This window comes from Haliaeetus albicilla, chromosome 4 (assembly GCF_947461875.1).
Source record: "Haliaeetus albicilla chromosome 4, bHalAlb1.1, whole genome shotgun sequence".
Taxonomy (NCBI): domain Eukaryota; kingdom Metazoa; phylum Chordata; class Aves; order Accipitriformes; family Accipitridae; genus Haliaeetus; species Haliaeetus albicilla.
The window spans coordinates 6,774,063-6,801,063 of NC_091486.1; the positions used below are offsets into that span (position 1 = coordinate 6,774,063).

General features: G+C 41.6%; 1 protein-coding gene across 5 annotated transcripts in view; it reads left to right on the plus strand.

Moving 5' to 3' along the window:
* Window positions 1-27,001, plus strand: part of LOC104324052 (von Willebrand factor D and EGF domain-containing protein) — a 190,416-nt gene that overhangs the window by 36,187 nt on the left and 127,228 nt on the right. For all 5 annotated transcript variants that reach the window (XM_069780772.1, XM_069780769.1, XM_069780771.1 and 2 more), the window contains 5 exons: window positions 2,089-2,273; window positions 12,561-12,789; window positions 15,384-15,616; window positions 24,696-24,785; window positions 26,048-26,183. In XM_069780772.1, the coding sequence (XP_069636873.1) occupies window positions 2,229-2,273; window positions 12,561-12,789; window positions 15,384-15,616; window positions 24,696-24,785; window positions 26,048-26,183 (733 nt within the window). In that variant the 5' untranslated portion in view covers window positions 2,089-2,228. The remainder of the gene's footprint in view (window positions 1-2,088; window positions 2,274-12,560; window positions 12,790-15,383; window positions 15,617-24,695; window positions 24,786-26,047; window positions 26,184-27,001) is intronic.

Consider the following 27,001-nt stretch of genomic DNA (forward strand, 5'->3'; position numbering starts at 1 on the left):
TAGCTGTGTCTCAGTGTCTAATATATTTGCATTGTTTAGACAGAGTAGTTAATCATTGGTAAGACCGCAACATGTTGTGTGAATTTGGATTATAATTAATACATATTGAGCAGAAGGTTATTAATTACATTTAAAGGGAGTATTTGATATTATTATTATTATTGAGAAAGTGAATGCAATTAATTATATTACGATGCTCTTGCAGGATTCCTGTTGCAATACTGCGCAAAGAGCTGTTTACTTTCAGACTCTTCTGTCTTTCGTTCAGAAAGCAGGTACTTAGGGCAAGCAAAAGGCACCACGAGCCAAAGTCGTGGTCCCATTAGCACTCCTGAAGCACCGAGTGATATTGAAGGGGTCAGCGAGGGTCTGCATTTTTTAATTGTTTTTAAATATAGGGTAAACTTTTCATTTGTATAAAATAGTTGGTCTGCTGAAATGTCACTTATTCCCTTGGGCTGGGAATTGGCAAAGGACTGTCTCCATGTGGTCCCTACCGCTGAGCCTAAATCCCCAGAAAGGACATCTGAGGGAGGGAATCGGATCCCAGATTTAATTAGAGGTGCAGTATTTCCAAGTGTTCCCTCTCTAAAATGGCTCTTACCTGTAGAAAAGAAAAGCTTAGGGCACTCCTTTTTTATTTAAAAAGGCAATTGTATTAATTCAGCTGAATTTTGCATTGGAATTGCACTATTGCTTTGACAGTTTAGTTCCCTGAAAATTGCAATAAAGGCTCTGTTACGCTACATTTTGTCCCCATTTGTCTTCTATACCATTGCCTTGCCTTTGGCACAATAAAAATAATCTTTAAAAATAGTACCATAAATGGATTGACTTTGACCTTCTGAGTATCTTGTCAATAAAATAAAAATGATTAATCTGTTTCAGAGTGCCACTGGCGTAATATTAAAGCAGAGTTATAATCTGAAAAATGACATTTGAAAAATGATATTATGGGGAGGGGTCTTATTCTCTGTCAACGGTGTCACATACATACATAAACTCTATTTACAGTGCAAAGAGGTGATTTGCTAAGTGCTCGGCTTGCTCCTGAAACCAGGTTGTGCAATTCCTGCCTCTTACATCATCATGAGCGATTAAAGATTACTGCAGCAAGAAGTTAGCTGAGCCTTCTGTTGCCGATGCATAAAGCAGAGCAACTCCACCTCAGCCTCCTCCAGTGACCCGCTCTGCAATGCCAACACAGCGAAAATGTACTTTGCCCCATAGAGAAATGGCTAAGATAATAAAGACAAGGCCTTTTTTTCTACACGAGAAGCTTTCTGAAAATAAACAACTTCTAAAAGAATCACTGCAAGGCTTCTTTTTATTAGGTGATAAAAACCTACTGAATATTCTGTAAAAAAAATCAAGAGATATATGAAAATAAACAGGGCAGGCGTGTAAACAAGCATACGTCGAGGGGCAGCAGTTTTTATTCAAACTTTGCGATGCATGCGCAGAAGCTCTGATGTATTTGGCTTTATGGGTACATGCCTCAGGCGAGTCTGACCTGTCACTTGAATATTTGTAAGCCTAACTTGAGCTTATTTCTAAAAACCCTGTACTGTTGGTTTTTCACCATTTCGTTTTCTCTTTTTTAGCATTTCTTGTTTTCATTATTCTAAATATGTATTTAAAAGTATGTGAAATGCACTTTATACTTGAGCATCAATATATATTGTGATTAAAATGCTCATGCATACAGTAAACTAAACTAAAAAAACACATATTTTCAAAGATCACAGGGCTTTGGAACCTCAAAATGTTACTCGATTTCTGAGGAGGAGCAATTTGCATGTTAATCCATAAAACTAGACTGAGATCACATTAAAGGATTGAGGTCTCTGTTTCTGATTCAGATATGATGAAAATCTGGATAACTAAAATCTTCTTGTTACCAAGCCTCCAATTTTATATATTTAATTCCAAATTTGATCTTTTCCCAGTGTTTGCCTTGAAAACTAGCCCAATCCTAAATCTGAACATAAGAGACGTACCCCTCCTTTAAGCGTGGTTACTAACAGTATCCAGTTGAATTAACTTGAATTAACTTATTTAATCTTTGTCCTTTTTCACCCTTTCCAGCTCCCGAGTGCTCGCCGGAGGGACACCGCGTCCTCCGCAATCCCTACCGCAGCACCAGGTTTGACTCGCTGGAGCTGCAGCGAACGGCGATTCAGGACCTGGTTTGTGACCACTCCTTGCCACCGGCATGGTACCGGTTCATGATCGACAACAGGCCCGCAGAAATGCCGACGAGATGCATCGAAGTCAGTAAAACTTAAGCATAACCCTGGTGAATTTTAATAAATCCTTTGATGTGATTTTCCTTTCCAGCCACCTCTATACTCTCATAGCCAGTAGACTGCAATGGGGATAGGTGAGTGGTAATGGGAAAACCACTTTTCCCATAGTAATAATAACAGTAGTAATAATAATAATAATAATAATAATAATAATACTGTTACATCCAAGGGCAGTAGTCAGAGACTAGGTTCCCTATGGACTGGGCGTTATTCAAGTATAAAACAAGGTGTTTTCCAACTCTAAAGAGAGATACCCTAGTAATCCACATACGTCACTGTAAAGCAATTCTGTTACTTTAAGAATGGCTTCTGGAACCTGACTTTTTCCTCATATGATTTATTGTGAATTAGGAACATGGCCTTATTATGAAATCAGAAGGGAAAAATCAGAAACGTGAATATTAAAAGAGATTCTTTAGTGATACGGAAGGAAAAGCTAAATTTGAGTCTTTTCCCACTATTACCATTTCTTGTATTATTTAGTTTCATAAGTATGCTAATGGCTTTCTAGAGCAAAAAAGCTCCACCACATAAGACTACTCTCTAAAAAAGACAAAACTATAATTATCTGGTTTTATGTATGTTTAATATGTATGACAATAACATTTAACTTGCAATCATTGCTGGCAGAGCAACTTGAGACCCTAACTAAAGTCATTGCCATCTCAAATAGCCCAGCTGCAGGAGGTTAGAATAATTTCAAACACACTGTTAAACAAAATTATTCAGAAAGTAATAAACTAATTACCATAAATGAATTTAAAGATGAAATATTCAACCTAGAGTGCCAGGAAGTTTAATATTAGGCAATGCTACCCTAGCTGGAGAACCTTCTCGAAATTAGCAAACACTGTTTCATATCCATTCAAAATGGACCTGTGGACCTGTCACAACAGAAGCATATCTTAATAATCGAACATTAAATGAAATATTAAGAGATAATTATTACTACTGTGGGATTTCTAACTCTCTGCATACACAAACAATAAATCTAATTAACGTGAAAAAATTGGCATGATTATTATTGAAATATTCATTTCATGGCAGGTCATCCTTGAATATCCCAATGCATAATGAAGTTTATTTTTACAGTTTGTTCTATAAGTGTGTATATATTCTATAAAATTACTTAACTTGTCATTGTATTCCAGCAATTTTGAGTATGTAGTAATGCTCAACTGTATGAGAGTTCTTTCCAACAATACATGCTTTGTTTCTTTTAATCTCTTCTCTGGAGTTTTTTATTCAGGTTTGTAGAGCTATCTTCATTAGTTTAGTTTCTTATCTTGTAACATAATTCTTGTCATTGGTTTCTTCATTATCCTCTGAATGACAGTAAATCTCTGCTTCGCTGTGCTGATGAAGGATTACATCTGTTAGATGTCACAACTGGAAGAATACGCTTCTTTTAGATCTTCACCTTCTAAATCTGCCTCTACGTTCTCTCTCTTCCACTTAATTAAATCATTGTTTAATTTGGTTTTCCATTTAATTTGAGCAAAACCTCTGGAACAAAATAATTTAAATTAATAACTGCACAGCTTCCACTCCTTAATAAGCAGTTATTATTGGACATTCCAGCCTGGCTGGAGTGAGTTGATTTTAATTAAACAAGTTAAAGACAAAAGCCTAACAGATAGAAGAGAAAAGAGACCAAATAAAGCCCGACAATACAGCTGGAGAGTTAAAGAGTGCATTACTCCAGCTCCTGGTGAAATATATGCCTGGTGATATCCTGTTGATACTGGTTGATACAATTAGCTGCTTATCGATGGATAAGATCAACTTCTTAATTCAAAGTAATAGTAGGTAAGGATTCTTGTCACCCAATTGAGCTCAAAAGGGATTTAAACCATAATGGAGATTTAGAAGTCCTGCCCAGCTTGGGAGAGAATTGCAGCAGGACGAAGGGCACGTGCTGGGTGGGCAGGAGGGAGGTGAGCTCCAAGGACTGGCTGCAGTGCCTGGGCAGGGGTAGCCGACTCCTTCAGATACGCTCTCAAAACCTGTATTCTGAAACTTGCCACAAAAAAAAAGCTCCACAATAAAAATGTGGCCCCAGCTGCACGCAGTTTCATAACCATAGAAAGTATTATATTCAACAGAGAGCAGAACCAAGTCACATACAGAAGTTATGAGAGCCTCAGCCTGCAACCATGTCACAGCTAAGAGGCACAGCAGCCTTTGTAATGAAAAACGAGTAACAGCTCTTAAGAAGCTGCTTCTCATCTGCTAGTTTAACAAACAAGTGAAAAACAAAGGGAAAAAAGACAGAAGAAAAACCCAAAAGCTTTCATGTCAAAGAGAGTGAAAATATGAATTGTATTCCTGAATTCTCCATCCCTCGAATCCAACTGCTGTCCATAAACTCATACCTCCAGTGGCAAAATACTTTTGATTGAAACAGCTTTCCAATTTAGGCTTTGCCTGCTGAATTTCTCTGGGGGGTAATGAATGACCCTGACCTTCCTCCCTCTATTTCTTCCTCGCTTCTCCCCCTGTGCTCCCGAAGGAGGCACAGCAATTACCAGATCCTGGGCATGCACTCTTGGCCACAGCCACTTCCCCATCCAAACCCAAATCCTAGTAGAAAAGCAACACAAACTTGCAAATTTTGTATCCCCAGGTATTGAGGCTGCTGCCTACAGATCACAAACAACAGTTTGTTCTTCAAGAACTGCCAAATTCACTGTGAAAGGCAAAAACACTAAAGGAAGAAAGCATAGGGAAGTTTTTACTAAGATTAAGGCACTGTACTAAGGAGCAAGAAACAATGCACAGACATGGCCAGACCTAGTAGTAAAATGACCTTCAGAGAAAGAACAAAAGTGACATAAAAATTCAAGCTCAACAGAAAATCTATTAAAAATACAGAGAAGTATTTAACAGTCAGTGTAGGAAAAACATACATCAGTTACAGAAGTTCAGGCTTCTAAATTAAAATAATATAGGGTATACACATACATCTGTATACATCTATATATGGGCAAGCCCCATGAAAAGAATGAATACTAACAAAGAAATATGGGAGAACACAACATGCTAACGTTATTGAAGATCTGCTCTACAGTCAGACAAAAGATCAATCTGTGGATTACAAAAGAGCAGTGCATGCTGCTAACCGTAATGCAAATCCAAATGCCATGCCATGCTAACGACAGGCAGGCCTTGCAATGCTGGCTCACACCTCACCGTGAAGCCAGAAATGCGACTGGAAATTCACTTCTTCCCCTCATTTACACTGGGGGTAAAAAAGCATAGATTATACTCTGCAACCTTAAGGAAAAACATCAATTAAGAATTTGATTATGCAAATAGTAATTGGTTCTGGAGCCAGCAATAATACTCTTGATACCACATGCACGAGTCGGCTTCATTACTTCTCAAAGCAATGCTAATATTTCCAGCTTTGAGTAGTCAATTGCAAACAGCAAATGATAAGCTAAAAAGAAAGGGATTAAAGCCAGAATCACTACTGGAACAACTGTCACTATTAAACACTTGTCCTCTGAAACAGAAGATTTGTGGTACCACATTCCTTGAGCAGAGAGATTAAGACAGATGTTACTGCACTGACCACAAAAATCACTGCACACCCGCTGCCCAGGTAAGGCACTGGTCTCACTGGTCTCCCCATTTTCTGAAACGTCAGAGTACCTCAGCAGCCAGCAGTCCTCCCACAACACCCATCAATACCGATGGCCCAGATGTATGGTTCAGCATTTATGTACGTGTGCATTAAAAATATGCATACTACCCAGACCGATAGGCACGTACCAGGTGCGTACACATACATTTACACAGGTACGCCCACACCCAAAGGTATATATGTGCACAGCACCGCATCCCGTCAGCTCAAGTTCAACCTCTCAGAGCAGCCACTGCTTCAGTCTTGGTTTCGTCCCAGTCTTAAGACAACTGCTCACTTGGGTTCGCTTTATTTTCTGCAACCCCGTTGGCATGCATGGCAGGAACCTCCAAGTGACCTCTTGCACCAGAGCGGAGGTCCACCAGCCCCGGGGGCTCGTCCCTGCTGGCAGCCGAAGGTGGTTGTCCAGAGGGAAGGGCAGGAGCAGGGAAATAGTTTCAGCTTTGCATGTCACCTATCTCCAGCAACCCCTGGTTCAGGGGCTTCTGGAGTCAGGCATGGGTTGTATGAGACTTTAAAGGGATTTGTCTCCCATGAGCCAGCCCAGTCACTGTAAGTTTTCAGCATCCGCAATCCTGCAGCAAGGATTTCTACAGGTTAGTTATGGATATGACACTCTGTTTTGGAAATTACCAATGATATTACCTGCCTGTGACCGTATACCAAGATTACTGCCAATGTCCTCCTACAGAGATTTAATTCTCCGAATGAGCAAAACCATCTCCAAATTTGTATGTGCTCTAAATTCATGTACAACTCTAAATGTGGCATAAGAAGGACATGCTGTGCAGTCAGGGCTTGTGTTTTCTCAACAGTTGCAATTTTAACAATATAAATTTATTTTTATATATATATACTAGGCTGAAACGTAGACTTAAATGCTAATCTTTGGTGTATAAAACAAGGTCATGTTAAAGCATGTAAAATCTAACCTGCCTATGATGCTTAATATTGTAGCCCCTGGAGAAGAAGATTTACTTTTCTGATGCTCAGTTTAATTTCCTCCTCTACTTAAGCTGTTGTATAACATTTTATACTCACAATCGAAATACAATAGCTCAACTGCATACTATTAATTTTTTATTTTGTTTCAATTTTTATTTTGCTCTGAATCCAATCTGACTTTGATTTGCAATTGTTTTATGAACTTAAAAGCAAGTGACACTTTCAAGGTATTATTTCCTGTTTTCATTTGTAATTCTCTTTCTCTCACATATATGTGAATACTCCAAGATCATAATAGTAGGTATGAAGAGGTTTTGTTTTTCTTATTTGTTTTTCAGGCATACAAAAAGCCTTCTGTAGAAATTACAATTACAGCCTCTATTGTTCAGAAGCATGTACTTGAAAGAAAACAAGACAGGCAGTGGTTTAATTGCTACTACAGATATTCCTGATGTAAACTGATTTCTGTGGAGTTCAGCCCCAGATTGAAATAAAAAAATCTTATTTACTTTAACTTACTACAAAGAAATTCAAAAAACTAAGACAAAGTAAAGTTTTGAGTGGATAACAGATGCAAAATCACAATGCTTTAACTGCCAACCAACAGTATACCAAAAAACCTTCCATCTCCATCTAACTAAAACAATGCATTGCTCACATATGGTGCTACTTATTTTTAACAGCATAATTTCAGTGCAATACCCAAGTGACAAGAACAATCAAGCTTGATTTCTTTGTGCAATTATAAAGAACCTTAGAGTGTTCAATCAATCAAATGAGTTGATTCTCCAAACCCCAACTAAATGGAAGGAGACATCATTGGATTAAACAAGAATGGTTTGTCCCATTGTTTTGGCAAAGGGGGATCAAATTTAATTTTTTTTTCATTTAGGTTTTCTGAACTGAATTATTTAAAAGATTAGCTGGTGCCTAATTACGAATCAAAAATACTTAATGAATGCTTACCTGCCACATAGAGGTGTTGCGAAGATTAATTAGGTAAGGTTTATAAAATGCTTTGAAGATTAAAAACACCACTTAATTGTAATTGGATAAAGTATGAAAGGATACTGAGCACTAAAGAAGCCTGGAAACAACCTAAAAACTCCTTTTTGCGTTAGATAAGTTCTCGTTTGTGCAAGCTGTGTCACTGGATAGCTGATTCAGATGCCCTGAATGACCTAAATTTAGGTCATTTACAACAATATAGTTTACTTCACTAACTTCCCATGACAATGATCAGTTGCAAGTCCAAGTAAACATGTCAACTGAAACAACCAAATGCTTGTGATCTCTTCCGTGGAGTGTTAATGAGACGTCCACTGCAGCTCACCATCCAGGACACTGCGTAAATACGCGTAAGGGAGACAGGATCTGTAGGGAGAGAGACTATTTCTCATCAGACCTACCAATGTACTCAGAGATAAATGGACAGACTGTAGGCACACATGTATTTTCCAGTGCTGCTGGCATTGTAGCTTATTTTTCTTCCTGTTTGTGTAGCTTCCATTTCGAGTGGGAAGCACGGATATTTTGCATGCCACAGCAATAGTGCTCCTGTGCAGTCTAAATTACGTAGATGGCCTGGAGAACCCCAGCAAAGCCAGGGTCTGATCCCCACCACCGGCTTCCCAGCAGACGAGCTCCTGCCTGTGACAGACTGGCAGAGTTTGCTCTTCTGGGGAAGCAGATGTATAATTCCTCTTCTTCAGTTTGGAAATGCTGCTGAATTATGGTGTGAGATTCCCACAGCTTCGTGCTATTCATAGAGCAGCCATGACTGTAGTTATTGCAGGTAAATGCTATATCTTAAATGCCAATTGTTTACTACCTCTGTATTCCATTTTCTGTTTACTCTCCCAAATGACTGCTACAAAATTTAATGCTAATTATGCTACAGCTGGGACTTGAAAATTTTGGCTTTTTGAAGTCTCTTCTCCTAGACTTTTTTTTTTAAATATTTTTTCTTTGGTTTTTTTTTCTGTTCTTATCTGTAATGCTGGTTGAATACATGAATATACATTTGCCCTTGCCTTCCCAGGTCTGCTTTCTAATTCACAGAGGCCTCACGCAGCAAATCCTTTCAGCTAGCATGGGGCAACTCGCCTGACTGAGATGGACAACATGTAGCTCAAAGCCGAAAATAAATGCACGTATGTCATAAAGCTGCCAGGAAAACAGAAATATTTGATTTATACTCAAATTCTTCCTTGGCCAGCCTGTAATACTGTATCATAGTTTGTTACAATAACTTGCTTTCTCACAGTCTGACTTTTCCTGGGTGCAAAATCAGTCAAAAGGGTTCATTACTGCTTGTAATTTGTGCACATTACATAATAAACTATTTTGCTCAAACGGTTTCAGCACAAGATTTGCCAGAACAAATCCGGGGTGCTGCAGATCACAGCGGGGTGTTATCAGAAAGCCTGCACACAATGCTGGCGGCTGACATCAGTGATGCTAATCCATACTTTCTCGAGCACTGAAATGGCTCACAGACTTGTGGCAAGGATAAATACAAAGAGGGAGAAAGTCACCATCCTCTTATTTCAGCAGTGGTTTTTTTCCTCTATGTGATAACAGGGGATACAGACCCACTTTTACACATGGACCGCTTTTTGGCTTTTTTTCGCAGCCAGAATGCACTTGTGTCTGTCTATTTATCTCTATGGCCAACAGCACAGCAGATAGATGGGTGTCTCATTAATGAATTTATCTTTTCAGCACTGCTGCAAGGCAGGGAAGTGCTATTACCATCTCAGCCACCTCTACGTCTAGTTTAGAGATAAGGAAGTGAAGTACACAAAGAGTAAGTGATTTGCCCAAGCTCAGGCAGCAGCTGGGGAAACTGAGGCACCGTGCGTGCCTGGCCAGAGGCAGCCCAGCGGCCGCACTCCCAAATGGAGCAGTGCTGACATGTCGGGGCCAGTTACGCTGGCAAAGGCAGGAGCAAATGGATGCAACAGCTTATTTTGAGCAGCAAAAGGTCTTCTACAGAAAATCGTTGGAGTATTTTTTCAGTTTGTTCAGCCATGGGTGCAAATGTTCCTTGAGCCACAGGTATTTGCAGGAGATCAAGTCACCTCGAAGCGATGAAGGTCACCATTCAGCAGCCAAATGTCATTAAAAGGCGACAACAGCTCTTTGCAGCGGCTGTTAGCAGCATTGGGGGAATGCTTCCCATGGCATGAGAGGTTCCGGCATCCCTCCTTCTCCTCCTCTTCCTCCTTGTTGGGCAGCGAGCGCCAGTGCCAGCCGTGGGGTCAGGTCCTCAGGAGAGCACCCCAGGAGGGATGGGTAGGCTGCGCTGTGTCTCCTTTCCAAAATATTTTCCTTCAGGGCTTTCTGTGAGCTCACACACACCCATGGAGCTCCAGCGCTCATTCATCTCTTCTGCTCTGTGCCCCCCTACTCTAATTCTTCCCAGCTTGTGGGGTTCAAAACACCTGCGAGGTACACTCACAAATACCTGCATTTCAACGGCATTTGAAAAATAATGATTCAGTCCAGCAACCTTTACTCCCGCATGCAGAGGCACTGACGTCAGCAGTTACCTGGAGTAAAAGGAAATTCAAGGTGCAAGTATCTCAGCAAGAAGATAAAATTCGTATGAAGCAGTGACCGCTGAGCTCCAGTTGCTGTCCTTCTCTCCGTGCCTGTCCTTCTTCCTTCGCGTACAGTACTTCTCTGGATGATGTTTGCTCCAGTCTTCTGTGTAATTACAGGTGTATGCTTATAAACATGCTTTGGAAACATGTTACTTCACATCAGATCTCATTCTCTAGGTCAGAATTTCACCAGGATAGAACAAATTCCCAACATCTGCATTTTTCCCAGCACAGAAAGCACCGGTGTCCCTTAAAGCTGTAGATAAATAAGCAGAACAAACCTCTTAAAAAGTTACACACAACGTGGCTTTTAAATAAAGGAAGGGAAGGGATGTGTCTAAAGTTCCACGTAAAAGCATTTTTATGCTGATCCCCTCCTCTCCTTTGCTAACGCAACGCCGGCACGCTGTTTCTCCCCGGCGACCTGCTGCACTGGATGACCTCCAGTGCCTTCTGCAGGGACACTGGGAACACTGGCACCTGAATGGGAGGGCAGGGTCAGCCCCTCTGCTCGGCTGCTGGCACATTTCTGGGGGATAAAAAAGACTTTGGACAATTTTAATGGTGTCTCTTGTTTTCAGAAGCCTGACAATAACTAGCTCCAAAAGGAAATCAGACTGTGTCATGCCATATGCTTTAATTTCTTCAAATACCTTCTTCTTCTGGGTGTGCAGCCCCCGCTTCCCCGTCCCCGCTTTCTGGCTTGTATAGCTCCCAGGTAAAATTCAAACTACAGGAGGGCACTGGCGCGTGACTTAATAAATTTATCCTTTGACTTTCACCGCTTCCCCTGCTGTCACAAACAACTTTTGATCTTAAAAAGTGAAGCAGCAAACCCAGGCCAATGGGAAAAAATAGTGAGTTTTTCTTTTTCAATGTGATCTATAGCCAAATGTTCACACCAGGAGGAAGCGTGTCCCCGGAGTCGGACTATTAGAGGTAGTTCACTATCGCTGGCTGAAGAAATGCAAAGCAACGGCAGCAGTCACGCTCTGTGGAACATGACTGATATCTGGGAGTAAATTATTTTCAGTATTTGGTAATAATTTTCAAACTTTAGCTCAAATATCTGTATGCTTTGCATATTGGCAAATGGTAGGTAACAGTGCAGAATAACAAGTTACCATTGTAATTGGCTGTGTATATTTTATTAGGCTCCAATTATACCTAATCTCCTCACTGAGGTACTTAAAGGCAGCTTTGGATAATCATGTCCCTCTAGTCAGTGGGAAGAGCCAGGCAGGTACAGAGGGCAATTCAGATCCGAGATGCCTGAACATCCGTCTGTCAGTTGGGAAAGGTAAATCTGGTGCAGCCTCTCCCAGCCATGACTCCAAATGCCGCAGTCTAAACCATTTAGGGCCAACCCCTTCTACTTTGGGATTTCCTGTGTTCAGGGTATTCAGGAAATCTGTTAATAGATAGAAGCCTGAAGGTCAAAAACCCCAGAAAATGTGATCAAATCATGTATACCCTGCACATGTGCTTCTTACATCCTCCAGATGTGTTTCCCTTCAGGAACGAGGGAGAGGCTCAGGCCCCAGAGATGTGTCCGGGATGTGCTGGAGGGGTAAGGCAGGAGCTGTCAGGACAACGGCAGCTGAAGCTGCAGCTGTTTTGGAGGAAGGTGCTGGTGTGTGATGTTCTGAGCGTAGCGGTGTCCTGCTTCAGGATGGTCTTACCCCTCGTGCTCCGTTATTCTTTGCTTTCTTCCGCCACAGACGGAGCACGGATGGGAATGGCCAGCTGGCATGCCCCAAAGCGTGCTTCCCAGAGAAGGGATCTAGCCTGTTTACATGCTTTCATCTCTTTCATACAAACCAACTGAAAATAGAGGAAAATACTTTGGAATCCAGTTATTGTGTTCTTTGAGAATTTTATCTGTGTAAAGTCACCTCTCTAAACCGAGCAAGACATTTTCATCCCCACCTACACAGCTTTTTCACTGACCCTCCAAGTTCACCACAGTCAAATTCTTGGGTTTTAGTGATTCTCCACGGAGTCTTACCCCTTTCACCTGCAAACGGTTTCTTTTGTGTGCATCTTCAGATGAATAAATGTGGGACGCAAGCTCCGGTGTGGCTGTCGCTGAAGTCCGAATCCCTGCCAGTTCCTGGTGAGAGCAAGCGACTCACGGCCTGTGCTACCTGGCAGGTCTTCTTCGGGGGCACCAAGGACTGCTGCTTGTTTCGGATACCCGTCGCTGTCAGGAACTGCGGGGAATTCTTTGTGTACCTCCTGCAGCCTACTCAAGGATGCATGGGCTACTGCGCGGAAGGTGAGGATCAGTGAAGTATTTATCAATAAGGTCGCATATGCTTCTCTGGCTCTGTGTTCAAAGGTCCTGGTATTGCAATGCACATCTCGGTGACCTTGCAAGTCAAGCATCGCTCCCAGCAAGATGCAGACCGTGTAGAAAATAAATCAGCAGCAGTCTAAGGTGTTCCTGAAGAATAGCTATTATTACCAGTGCAAAATGTAATCTGGTGTGTATTACTGAAGTATTCTTTGCTTGGTTACAGTTCACATGTAACCTTTCCTGCTGCCTTTGGCTCCACTTTGGCTTGAAGTTGCACACGTAGTGAGTGGAGGCATCTCGGTTTTATTGAGGCACTGTACCCATGACACTGTATCTAAGGTCTGTACTTATCTTCAATAATCCAGTATTCCCCCCCAAAAGATAATTCTGAAACTCCAGAAAGAAAAAAAAAACCCCAACAGATAACATCTTTTTCATGACATTTATATAATTACTCTCGTCAGAAATAATTTTCAGCCTACTACAAGAGATCTAACCTCTGTTCAGTAGCTAGGAAACAAAGGAATAGCAGAAAGCAATTGCTCACTCAGTTGAACCTTCTGAACTTCAGAGCATGTTCAGGTGCATATAGATTTAGTCAGAAAAGACAGTTCTTTCTCAAAAGGAAAAAAATACTTTTATACTTTCCTTTCAGCATTTTTGGACAGAGACATGACACACCAAGAAACTAGGGTTATCACCTTTCAATCAGGCAAAATTCAAGCTTAAATAAATTTTAAAGAGAGAGATATCTATTTTCTTATCTTTATCAATATTTTAACATTCCCACATGAAGAAGAGGGAGAAAAAAAAGGCTCAAAGAAAGTGAGATTAATTCACTATTTGAAATAAAAAATATCCATTAAAATAAATGAAACTGCTCTTTAATTTCCACGATTCTGTCTCAGAAATGACTTTTTAGCTGAATACAGCCATTTTCCAGTTTAAGTTTGGGGTTTTTTTTAAACTATAAGATTTCCAGCGCCCTTGCTTGAAGAATTTTTTTACCAATACCTTTTGGGTGATTAGTTTTGTCCTTTCTGTTGATCCACACTTGTTTAGCAATGTAAATCTGCCTGCGTTTTTCATAAAAGGTTTGTCCCTCTCCATCTATCCCAAACCAATGACTTTCTGCCTTTTTCTTACCACTGCCGTCAAAACTTTCACCTTTTTCCTAGGCATTTCAGTGAGGTCCAGCTCTCCTGAGTCTTTAACTTCTTGTCTTTAGGATGTTTTTGCAGTATCGAGTACTGGATGGAAAACATCCAAAGCTGAAGTTTTGAACTGGGGTTGTTAACTCCCTGTCTTAAATTCAGCTGTGAACATTGCACCACAGGAGCCTTTCCGCAGCCCCAGAGCCGGGTCCAGCTGGCATCGTCACGGCTTCTTGCCGGGGTCAATCCCCCAGCCCCGTCCGCTGGAGGCTCACAAACAGGACATCGGTTGGCACTTCTGAGCTGCAAAACAAAATGAATTTAAAGCTTCATAGCTTGGCAGGAAGGACACGGCTGGGAAAAGCGGCGTATGTGCTTGCAATTCTGCTCACATCTTCCCATGAGCTGATCACCTAACTTTGTCCTTCTGGAATAATTTCCTGCAGAAAGTCATGATGTGAGCCACAGTTTGAGGCAGCTTCCCTTAGAAACAAAAGAGAAAGGGATATAAACAACTGGCCCTTATTCATTTTTTAAGTAACTTGTTTCTTTTTCTTGCCTCTTGTTATTTGCCCTGGACAGATGTTAACATATTGGTTCTTCATTCTGCTATAACAGCCTCATACCTTACTCTCTTGGGCTTCCATAATATTTTTTACACTACTCCAAAAAAGTTACTTAATTCATCCTTTCAAAGCATCTGAACCAGCTTCATGTTCCATTTGAGTCTGAGTCTCTAGAGATGAAAGAACATCACCCTACAGTATTATACATCTTTTTGTTTCTACTTTCTAGGTGAGTTTAACAGGAAGAAAAGTTTCAAGCTTCATTAATTGTTGAAGCCTATAGAAAGCAGGCTGTATTTTTAGAGCAATGGCACTATTCTGGGCAGAGGGAGATTATATTGAGCAGACTCAGCCTAGGTATGTCTCAGAACAGCCTGGAAAGGATCTTCACAGCATGGCAATATGGGCTGGGTGCTCTCTGAGAGTCAGTTTACCTCTGCAACATAATGATTTCTCATATCTCTTCTGTACTTATTGCAAAACTTGGATCAAAAGGCTGTGCTTCAGGGGAATGCAAAGCTGATGGCCTTTGCCAGCGTAATTAATTTGTATTAATCTGTTTCATTTCAATAACATTTTTCTTACTGCAAAATAAAAAAAAAACACAAAACCAAACACAAAAAAACCAGGTCAACTATTAAAACAACAATGGGTAGTCAGTATACAATTAGCAATTTTTGCACGTGGTATGAAATACATTTTCTTGCTTGCATAGTTAATAATCAAATCACAAGAATATAAAATGTAGCATTTCTCCCATGTTTAGTTATATTGAAATCTTCTTGCTGAGTGAACAACTGTGAGATTAAAATAACATTTTGTGCTACATCCTTCTTTTGTTTCCTTCTTCCAGACAAACTCACAAGCCTGGCTTTGCAACCGGTGATAACTCCCGAGCTTGTGGAAGGTCGCGTCCACCTGAAGTGCACTTTCAGCCGCCCCCCGTCAAAGCCGCTGCTGCGGTACGTGGTGGTCTGGTCGCGCCTGTCCACCCCTGGCAAGAAAGAGCAGGTTCAACGCGACACCACCCTGCAGTCGTTTTCCTACGTAGAGATGAACGGCGTCAATCTCAGATTGGGAGACACGGTAATGTCACCCCTCCTTCAGCAAAAAAGGTCAAACGCTCGGGGGGATCAAATCCTTTTCTTAAACCTTTGTTGCGTTTTTATTAGTGCTGCTCCTCGCTCACTGTACTTACAACTACTGCAGAAAACTGTTTCGCCACAAAATTATTAAATAGCGTTTACCAGATTCAGGATCTGTAACGTTTCTTTAAATTGCTGTGAGTTCACAGAAGCTATCCATTTTACTATTTTCTAAAGGCAACTTGAATATTTGCACTTACATTGCTGCTTGAATGCCATGAAGTTGGTATGAGTAGCAGGTACATGTGCCTGAGCCAATTTTTGCTTAGTATTTTTTGTATCTTTCAGCAGCAAGAATTTGCAGTAGAGGCAGGCTCAGCTATATGCACTCAGTAATTTTTATACTCATGGACCAGAGACACAATAACATCTTTTCACAGAAAAGAAGGATGGTACATTTTAAAATAGAGGGAGCTTTATTTTATGGTCTTTTTCATGGTGTTCTGCCTCTCTGATTCCAAATTCTTGGTTCAATAGCATACTGAAAGATAGAGTTCATTACAAAACAATCTTTAAGAAGTATATTTGATGGCTTACATAGCAACACAGATCTAGTTTCAACAACAACAACAAAACAGAAGCCAATACAAGATGTGGAAAAAATTGACTTGTGTATGAATTCATGGCCTTTCATGGTACAGAAACAAGACTTTTAACTTTAAATTAGGTTCATAACTTTTATAGACAGAGAGCTATTAGTGATGCTACAACAAACTGAAAAAATAAACAGGGATAATGGCCTTGTGTTAAAAGTAGGTTGGAAATAGTCTTGGCGTTTTGCAGCTCTTCTTTGAGATATTTAAGATGTTTAAGAAATGTGAACAAGCTTTTCCAGTTCTTGAAAGGATGAGTCATTTATAACAGTAGCACAATCTAGATAGTTTTTTCTCATTTCTCCTTGTAATTATGCCTCCTGAGTTCAGAATCTGACTGATGCTGCCCTCACTTACTTTACAACATGAGGCAGAAAATTCTGCCAGTTTAAGACAAGTTTGTGTTATGAAGAGATATTTTCATCAAAATAATTTCACTTGCAATCACTTCAAATCTAGTTTTAACAATCCTAAGAGATTCAGACAAAATATAGTTCTGTTAACTAGTAGCATCACCAAATCTTTATAAGACCATTTTTATTATATTAAGTTTTCAGTAAGCCCTTCTTTGTCCTCTGCTGAAACTACATGTTTAATTTAGTGGGTTTAGTGAGACTAAAATGTTCTCTTCCTTGCTAGATTTTTTTTAAAGGTCTTCATGGCCTATTTGACTAATTATAATTATCCATAAATCATCACTGGTGAAAACCAAGCAATGAAGCCTCAGCTGTAACTGATAATTCAGTTTTACATAATAATGATTAAAAAAAGCATTTCACTGTGTTTGCCATCCCACTCTGGGTGTCTAATAAGTCACAAAGGGGCAGACTCTCCTTTCACCTCCAGTGGTGTAAACCTGAAGCAACTTAGTAAGCGGTGGAGACCAGTGACGAGTGGTGTTCCTCAGGGGTCAGTATTGGGACCGGCAATGTTTAACATCTTTGTCAGCAGCACAGACAGTGGGATTGAGTGCACCCTCAGCCAGTTTGCCGACGACACCAAGCTGTGTGGTGTGGTTGACATGCTGGAGGGAAGGGATGCCATCCTGAGGGACCTTGACAGGCTGGAGAGGTGGACCCGTGCGAACCTCATGAAGTTCAACAAGGCCAAGTGCAAGGTCCTGTACATGGGTCGGGGCGATCCCAAGCACAAGTAGAGGCTGGGCCATGAGTGGATTGAGAGCAGCCCTGAGGAGAAGGACTTGGGGGTGTTGGTTGACAAGAAGCTCAACATGACCCGGCAATGTGTGCTTGCAGCTCAGAAAGCCAACCGTATCCTGCGCTGCATCCAAAGAAGCGTGACCAGCAGGTCGAGGGAGGTGATTCTGCCGCTCTACTCTGCTCTCTTGAGACCCCACCTGGAGTACTGCATTCAGCTCTGGGGCCCCCAATATAAGAAAGACATGGATCTGTTGGAGCGAGTCCAGAGGAGGGCCATGAAGATGATCGGGGGCTGGAGCACCTCTCCTATGAAGACAGGCTGAGAGAGTTGGGGTTGTTCAGCCTGGAGAAGAGAAGGCTCCAGGGAGACCTTATAGCAGCCTTCTAGTACCTAAAGGGGGCCTACAGGAAAGCTGGAGAGGGACTCTTTACAAGGGCAGGTAGTGATAGGACAAGGGGTAATGGCTTTAAACTGAAAGAGGGTAGATTTAGATTAGATGTGAGGAAGTTCTTCACTGTGAGGGTGGTGAGACACTGGAACAGGTTGCCCAGAGAGGCTGTGGCTGCCCCACCCCTGGCAGTGTTCCAGGCCAGGTTGGATGGGGCTTTGAGCAACCTGGTCTAGTGGAAGGTGTCCCTGCCCAGGGCAGGGGGGTTGGAACTAGACGATCTTTAAGGTCCCTGCCAACCCAAACCATTCTCTGATTCTATGGCTACCGCAAAGGAAAGGTGACACCACTAAAGGGAGAGTCAAACCCTGGGGACCAAACTCTGCCACACAGAGGCCATTTGTAACTTCCACCTGCCCATGAAAGATGCAGGTGGAAGGCTTTTTCCTCAAGCAGCTTTAAAGGGAGGTCAGATCCCCACTGACAAAAGCCATATTAGAGAGGAGACAATGAATTGAGAACGCTCTCCAGTTCTCTTTCCCCTTTGCCATCCACAGCCCGGTGGTAGCATCCCCATGGCTGCACACTGCCAGGGTGCATGGGTGGCATTCAGAGCTGAATTTGTCCCCCAGGATGCAGAATTTGCAGCGTTTTGAAAACTGCTTGCTTTTTTTTAACCTACTCTTCATCTACCTGCACATAGCCTGAATTTGGTCTCAGTGCTTTCATAGCCTGAAATCAGCATCTTTGTTCGTTTCTTGATAAAAAAGCTACAGCCAAGTGAGAAGATTTTTTTTTTTTTAATCACCTTTTAGGTGATTGATATCTACGCTATTTTTTATCTGTCAAAAAGTCTCCAGGTAATAGGTTAGTCACATAATAGAATATCTATTGATATATTTTAATACACAGTCAAACCTTAGAGAAGAGTTGAGATTTACCAGCCAACATTTCTGAACTTGTATTGACTAAACAGCCAGTTATTTTTTAATAGCCATCATGTGTGCTTTTCTCCCCCATCTTTGGGCTCCAATTTTGTTATTTCAGACAGTAATGTTGGCAGCATAATGTTCGCAAAACTATTGCGGCCTTAAATAAATCTATAAAATGCCGCTATTTCTATATAAACACTGAAAGAAGCCTACTGCATCTGATATGAAAATCCTGGCATTCCTAAGCCTTATTTATGCGATAGTGACAGAGGTCATTTCATCCCTCAAGGCACAGCCATCTATAAATTATAGTGGCACACTGTGAGTAATGAGTTATGCTAAGAAAGGTGTTTAGAAGAAAACCGTGCAGATTTTGCTCAGCACAGCAATCGAAAAGTTCATACGGCGAGGAGCATTTTTCACCGTACATAAACTATGATGCGCATTGTAAAATAAAAATGTTTAAGCAAAACCAGGCTTTCTGAGCTGTGCGCTGGAAGTGGTTGCTTTGCATGGCACTCTGCAAGAGCAGAATAATACACCCCAGTAAAAAAGACTGTAAATTAGTGCCTCAATATATAAAATAACTAATTTTCACTCACAAGGGGAGTGAAATTTCCCCCTGCTTAAATACTAATCCCATCTCAACCACTGGACTCGACAAAACAACAGAAATAGGAAGACCTGCCTATTTGTAGGTTACGCCCGAGTTTACAATGTCTTTCTCAAACTTCAGGTAGAAAATGAGGAGCATGCCCACAGAAACAGAGCTCTGGGTGGACTTGAACAGAGATTTTAAAGCAGAAAAGGTCAAAGAGATGATGAACCAAACTCTGCAGCTGATAAGACACCTTACTACTGCCCTGGAAAAATTTCTTTCCTTAGCAGATGAATGACCTACAGTCAGCCTCCACACACTGTTTGGCCATTTGGCAACTAGAAAGAGCTGCCTTCTTTATAGATAGTGAGTAGCAAAGTGACTAGAGCTGGACTTCCCGCGGTGTCGGGTCACGCCGCTGCACCAGCTCCCTCCCTTCTGCAGCCGAGAGCCCATCACAGGGAGCAATTTGTGTTCAAAAGCTTTAGGGTCTAGTTTATTAATTAACTCGAAGTCGGATTCTCCCTACTTGCCCCTTCCTGCTAACCCTTCTGGAAGGCCTTTCCAGAGACTTTGTTCCTACCCCTTTCTGCAAATACCTACAGCCAGATCATTTCTTCGAGCTAATGAGAACCATTTTCTTTTTTTTTTTCCTCCGGCTTCCCTAGAAATGCCATCCTTCAGCTCTGCTCATCCTTTGCTCTTTTCATCTAGGCTGTAAACCACAGCTCACTCCCACATGTACACGCTCCCCAGCTCCCAGCAGAGCGACTCCTCGAGGCTTTTCTAACCCCGGCCCATTAGCGTTTAATAGAGCAGACAACAGCAGCTCGGAGGTCTTGATAGCCATCGTGAGACACCCTTTCACCTGGCATGATTGATTCTCTGCCCAACCCTTCACCTGCAGGCCATGAGTGTGGCTGAGTGACTCTTACCCTTGCAGCCCCAGCCAGCCTTTTGACACGGGTGATGTAGCTGGGAGGGTAGATCCAATCCTGGAGTTAATAGAGTTAATCACCCACGGCTTAGGCACCTGCACCTTACAAGCAGCACGCAGACTTCCCTGCCCAGTGAATGGGAAGAAGGAGGTATCCCTAAACGGTACCTTCTGTTGAGAAGGGAGCTTCCCACAGGTGGGCAACATAAATTACTGACTGGCGTGGCATCGCTGAATTCCCACACCTCCCAGGGGATCGGATGTCTGAGTCAGGAAAGTGCCTCCACCTACTTTTTAATCCAGACCTGCAGCTCCTACTGAGATGTACCTGGCTGTGTGTAGTCCTTGAAAGATCACTACTAGTAAAGGTAAATATTTCAACTTTAAACCATTGCTGTTGCCACTGTGGGGCGTCTGGCACTACAATACAGCTCAAGTGCTTGCTGGAGAGATGGGAAATGGGTAGCTGGTCCTCCCAGCGATGAGCTGCATGCATATCCTGCCCTTCCCGAGGGAGCATCCTATCCCCAGGGCATAGGACTTTTTCAATCTGAATTTTGTGCCTAGAAGTAATTTTCTGCCCTATGGGAAGATCTGCCAGTCCCTGGGGGAAAGGGAGCAGCCCACACCCAGAAGCAATCCAGTCATCCTGTCTGAGGGCACCCTTACATCTCTGTCCCTTTAAAAGGGGTAATGAAAAAATATAATTTGATTTTTTTAACAGATCCAATGAGTTTGTGGAAAAATACTGCCTAACCTGTCATGGCCATCAGCATACTGCTGTCAGTGGTGCTTTTATCTCTTTGCTTTAAAAAGGCTGCATCCTGAGATGGGGCGGGTGGGGAAGAAGAGAAAGAAAAATTTGATTATTGAACTGGAGAAAAAGAGCTAGTATTTAGCTGAAGGCAGAAAAAAACCCTCCTCAGAGTGACTATCATAATAATTATGTGACAAACTGTCAACCTGTAGCTCAGTAGCCGATGAACATATCTGCTGATTGTGAAGTGAAGTATGCACCTAAAAAGGTAAAGGCACTACAAGGGGAGGAATTATATAAAAGACAGAAATAAAATGTAACTCATGATGGCTGTCCGTACACTTTGAATTTGCAAAGTTTGTGGTAATCACCAAAAGTGCTGAAGATAGAACTGGAATGGACTGATAGTCGAAGAATATCTCAGTGTATTTTTACAGAGTAGTTTTTTATTTTAGTGTTTGGTGCTTGTATTGGGTCTGCATGGCAAGGTGTTTGTAGCAGGGTGGCTACAGGTGTGGCTTCTGTGAGAAGCTGCTAGAAGCTTCTCCTATGTCTGACTGCCAGCCGGCTCCAAGACGGACCTGCTGCTGGCCAAGGCCGAGCCCATCAGCAACAGTGGTAGTGCCTCTGGGAGAACATTTAAGAAGGGGGAAAAAGAAAACTGTGCTAGTGCTTCCAAGAGAGGAGTGAGAATATGTGAGAGAACCAGCCCTGCAGACCCCCAGGTCAGTGCAGAAGGAGGGGGAGGAGGTGCTCCAGGCGCCGGAGCAGAGATTCCCCTGCAGTCCGAGGGGAAGACCATGGTGGGGCAGGCTGTCCCCCTGCAGCCCAGGGAGGTCCACGGGGGAGCAGATCTCCACCTGCAGCCCAGGGAGGACCCCACACTGGAGCAGGGGGATGCCCGAAGGAGGCTGGGACCCCGTGGAGAGAGGAGCCCAGGCTGGAGCAGGTTTTCTGGCAGGACTTGTGACCCTGCGGGGGACCAACGTTGGAGCAGTCTGTGCCTGAAGGACTGCAGCCCAGGGAAGGGATCCCATGGTGGAGCAGTTTGTGAGGAACTACAGCCCGTGGGAGGGACCCCACAGTGGAGCAGGGGAAGAGTGAGGAGTCCTGCCCCTGAGGAGGAAGGAGCGGCAGAGACAAGGTGTGATGAACTGACCCCAACCCCCATTCCCCATCCCCCTGCGCTGCTGGGAGGGGAGGAGGTGGAGAAAATTTGGAGTGGAGTTGAGCCTGGGAAGAAGAGAGGGATGGGGGGCAGGTATTGTTTTAACATTTGGTTTTATTTCTCATTATCCTACTCTGATTTGATTGGTAATAAATTAAATTAATTTTTTGCCAAAGTCGAGTCTGTTTTGCCTGTGATGGTAATTGGTTGAGTGATCTCTCCCTGTCCTTATCTCGATCCATGAGCCTTTTGTTATGTTTTTCTCTCCCCTGTCCAGCTGAGGAGGGGAGAGATAGAGCAGCTTGTCCAGCCAGGGTCAACCCACCACAGTGCTTTATCAATAAAATGTACCTCTAAAATATATATATGTGAGAAAATACAATGCTTGCAGGGAATGAGGCTGGGTTCTGACATTTCCCAGGATGTCGCTTTGGGGAAGATCACCAGGTTGTGCCTCCGTTGGTGCCAGGCATCCTCATGTGCAACCCTGCTGCTTCTCCTTACAGCTCCTTGCTTGGCAGGAACGCTCCACATGTCATGTTGAGAGGGAAGTCTCTGTGTGAATGTTTTAAGTAAAAAGCAGTGAAGCCAAAAGTGCAAACAGCCCGCCAAGTTTAAATATAGTATCTGCAATGCAGGTGCATTCAGTTTGCTCAATAAGCTCTGCAAGGGGATCAGTATTATTTTAATAGAGGGAATATATGTTATCTGAACTCTGTTGTCGCCGCCTTGTCAGATCCTGATTTTGCAGACTCTCCCTGTGGCAGCTGTAGGAGAAGCAGCAGGAGGAAGATCAACACTCGCCTTCTGCCTTCCCAGCAGAAGAACTGTTCTGCAAACTCTGTAAGCTGAACACGAGCCTTTAGGGAATGCTTGGAGATAATAAATATCTAATGATAACAGGGGCTTATTACCTTGAGGAGACGACTTGTTCTCCTTTGGAAGCAAACCAGCTAACTATGAAGTATCTGAGGAATTTTAACTGTAAAGTTCCTCTGTGAGGTCCATGTCTCCCACCTTCCCCAGTACACCCTCAAGGCTTCCATCTAGGTAACAGAAAAGTAACACCACTTTCTCTGAGCCAAACTGGCTGGAGCTGTCAGCAAAAGAATATTTATGAAGGCAAAAATGACCTAAAAGGCACATAAACCGGGTCTGAGCTGGACTGGAAATAATCCACCTGAAGAGCATAGAAAACACTTAATTTTTCCCATAGCCATACAAATGACTCTGTATTGCCAGTGGAGCATTTTTGTTGTCTGCAAATGAGTTAAGAAAGAGGATTCTTCAGTTTGGATGAAAATCATGACTTGATGGTAATGAAGAGGGTTTTTAGGGTGGCAAAAGAAATATTCTGGAGTGGTATGTAACCTATGCCCACCTGTCCATATGAATAGGGGAATATTCTGGTTTTGATCTTGTTTTGCTGATACTGGTCATGAGGGTCGTGCCTGAGCTGGCAGGTGAGAACTCGCGAGAGCAGCACGGCCAGTGGGTGGTGATGGAAAATCCATCCAAAGGAGTTTATGACAATAGAAAATAAATTAGGTTGGTCCAATTCTTCCTCATGGGTTACTCGAGGCTTAAAAAAGGCATTAGCTATAAATATGCCATCTGACTATTTGGAATTGATTTAGTATGACACAATCTGTTACTTCATTTCCAAGAATAGGCCAAAAAAAAAAAATTCAGAACTACTGAATTCAGAGCCTATTGTCGTTTGCTTTAAGGAAAATTTCTGTAGTTTAATCTTACGATCCTAGAAATTATGTTAGCAGTTTGGGTTTTCTGAAACCAATGAAACATTAAGATGGCAGATGGTGTGCAGTTTCAGCAGAGATAAAGGTTGCGTGACTGTGCTAGGAATAAAACTTAAATGGCCTTGTACATTGTGTCTGGTGGAGGTTTTTTTTATTTTTTTTTTAATATAAACCCTGTAGGCACATCTGCATCATCTTTTATAATGCAATAAGAAAAAAAAAAAAGGAGCTTCTTATATTGCTGACACAGTTTCTGAGACTGGATGACTGTCAAACTAATTTAAATTAAAAAAATCCTGCTTGCAAACACAGTATAGAGCGAGGATATCTGATCCAGTGGACAGACTGAAGTCTGGGATCCCAAGGGCTAATGTCCTAATCCTGACAGTAACATCTATGAACAATGAAATTCTCCCTAATTAAAATGAGTTAATATCACTAACTGAGGTGTTTGAAAAACTACAGAAGAAAACACATTGTAAGCATTCAGTGTTATTAATTGTTATTAATTAAGACAGAAGCCATGTTTCTTGCTTATTAAATGCATCAAAAAATCTTCCAAATCTCAAGATTTAGGCATAAATATTTTTAAAGAGTAAACCCCTGAAATATGTTTCAACAGTAGAAAAAAAGCTTAACAACTGTGATCAACAGGAATAATTATATGAATAATTATATGAATTTTCTTCAAGAAAAGCTATAGCATATGCTGGTTATCTATTACAGGTCTTTTGCACTGTCACCGCTTTTATGAGGGACACTCCTGAGCAGCAGTCATTGACTGAAGAGAGCAAAGGTTTCTATGCTGGGATTAAGGTAATGCCAATGGCCCTGATTTACTGACTTGGCATATCCCTAGAGAATATTTATACATTATCTGACATGCTCTGAAAAGCAAGACACAGAAACATAAGCCCTGATCATCATAACCAGTGCTGCTTTTATGTTCACTTTGAGAAAATGGCTTTCAGTCTGTTTGTAAAAGGCCCTAAAGCACCCATCAACACCGTGTGCAGGTGTTGACACTAATGCACCATAAAGAATGTGGAAAAAATACATCTTCTAGTAAATATACCCCAAAGTATTCTGGTGGTTATGTATAATGGGAAGACACACCTACAAGGATGCAGAATTTCATTGTAACCAAACCAGAACAGAGTGAAGACAAAAACGAATTTTTATCCATCATCTTATGGTCAAGTGCTACAAAAACCAAATTGCTGAAGATAAATTCACGCTGAGTGCAAAAACCAGGTCTAATCCCACTCAAGGATTAGACTGTCAGTCTGGCAGTCCAGGAGATTTTGAGATCTTCAGAGTATCTAAGCTTCATGCCTCCACGAATGGTGTTTGAAAACTCTGGCAGCCCATTCTGTGTGCTGTTTGAGGAACAGTTTTGGGCTTTGTGGACATGTCAGAATTTCCCAGGGAATGGAAATTCCCATTTCTGACTAGCCCCGAGTGCTGTTTCTGCTCTTGCCCTGGGAGAACAGACAGACAGAAATGGCACAACCCGAGCTGTCTCCCCGGCGCACGAACCACTGAAGCTGTAATACATTATGTACAGAGAAATCCTTCTTCCCGCCATAGCAGGGAAGAGGAATCAGGCAAAAATTGCACTCGCTTTGCACCTGGGGCAGGGTACCAACATAGAGTCCATGACCATGAGGTAATGACCTACTTCAGGCCATGGTATGTCTCCTAGTGCAATGGAACGGGAGCTCCTTTCAACCAGGGACAGTAAAAATGAGTAAATTCTATGGTATCATGCTTAATAAAAACTTGTTTTGAGATTAGGAGATGAGAAGCAATTAGGCGCTATATATATGACAACTGCAAACATTTTCTTAATTGCCAAGAATGTTGAAGTGTTTTAACAACAATTTCCCCTTATAAAGTTGAAGACCATTATTAGGAAGATTATTATTATTATGAAGATGACTATTATGAAGATTATTATTATTTTACAAGCAATTATATCTTTTTTTAATTGATTAAAAACACTCAAAGATTCATAAATATCAGTATTGCCTAATTAAGCTGTCAAAATGATCTAAAAATTATTTTCTTATTTCTAGTTTTTACCAGAATCACTACAAATTGCAGAGGATGGCAAAGAGCATGTTTTGACCATTCTGAGCACTGTACCCATTGCCTGTCCTGGGCATGATCATTCCTGTAAAATTACTTTGCAGCTAAGTACTGAGGATTTGGGTAAGAGTTTTACAAATCGGCATTGAATCAAAGTGATTACTTTTTCCTGTGTTTATGTTACAATGAATTCTAATAGAAATGATAAGATGTAAATAACAACAATGGGAAGAAACCATAAAATCAACAAAGTAGGCCATATATTTGTTTGCAAAATAAAATAGATGATAATATCACACATATTTTTGAGGGAAAAAAAATCTGACTAGCAATAACCTGAATGGTAGTCCATTGAGATTTAGGGGCAAAATAACTATCAGTAGAAGAACTTATTTGAAATTCCAGGAGCATAAAATTCCATTTTAAGTTTTTCTAGCAGTAATGGTCTTAGGTAGAATAATTTCATTAATTATCAATAAGAAGTTCACCTGCAGATTTATTATTCAGTAAATGTGTACTGAAGCCTTTTTTCTTCTTTTTTTTGCTGGCTTACAGGTTTTGTCTAACTTAATAAAGGGGAAGAAAAACATTCTTGTGCTTATATATTATTGTCTTTCTAAAGTTTGGTGTTTGTTTTTTTTTTTTTTACTTGAAAACAATGACAAAGTCCCTTAGAAAATTCTTGCCCTTTTAATCAGTAAATGCTTTCCTCAGGTTAATCTGGTGGAATATCATGCCTAACCAAGAGGGGCATATATATATATATATTTACTTTCCATTTGCCTTAAATAAAACACCCAATCCTTTTTCTAGCAAGGCAGTTATTTCTCTTCCCATAGGTGACTCAATGAAAAAGAAGTTTAGAGATAGGATTACAGCCACAGTTTCCCTATCCACAAAAAGCCAGCTCAAAAAAATGTTGGCAAAACCCAGATAGTTCC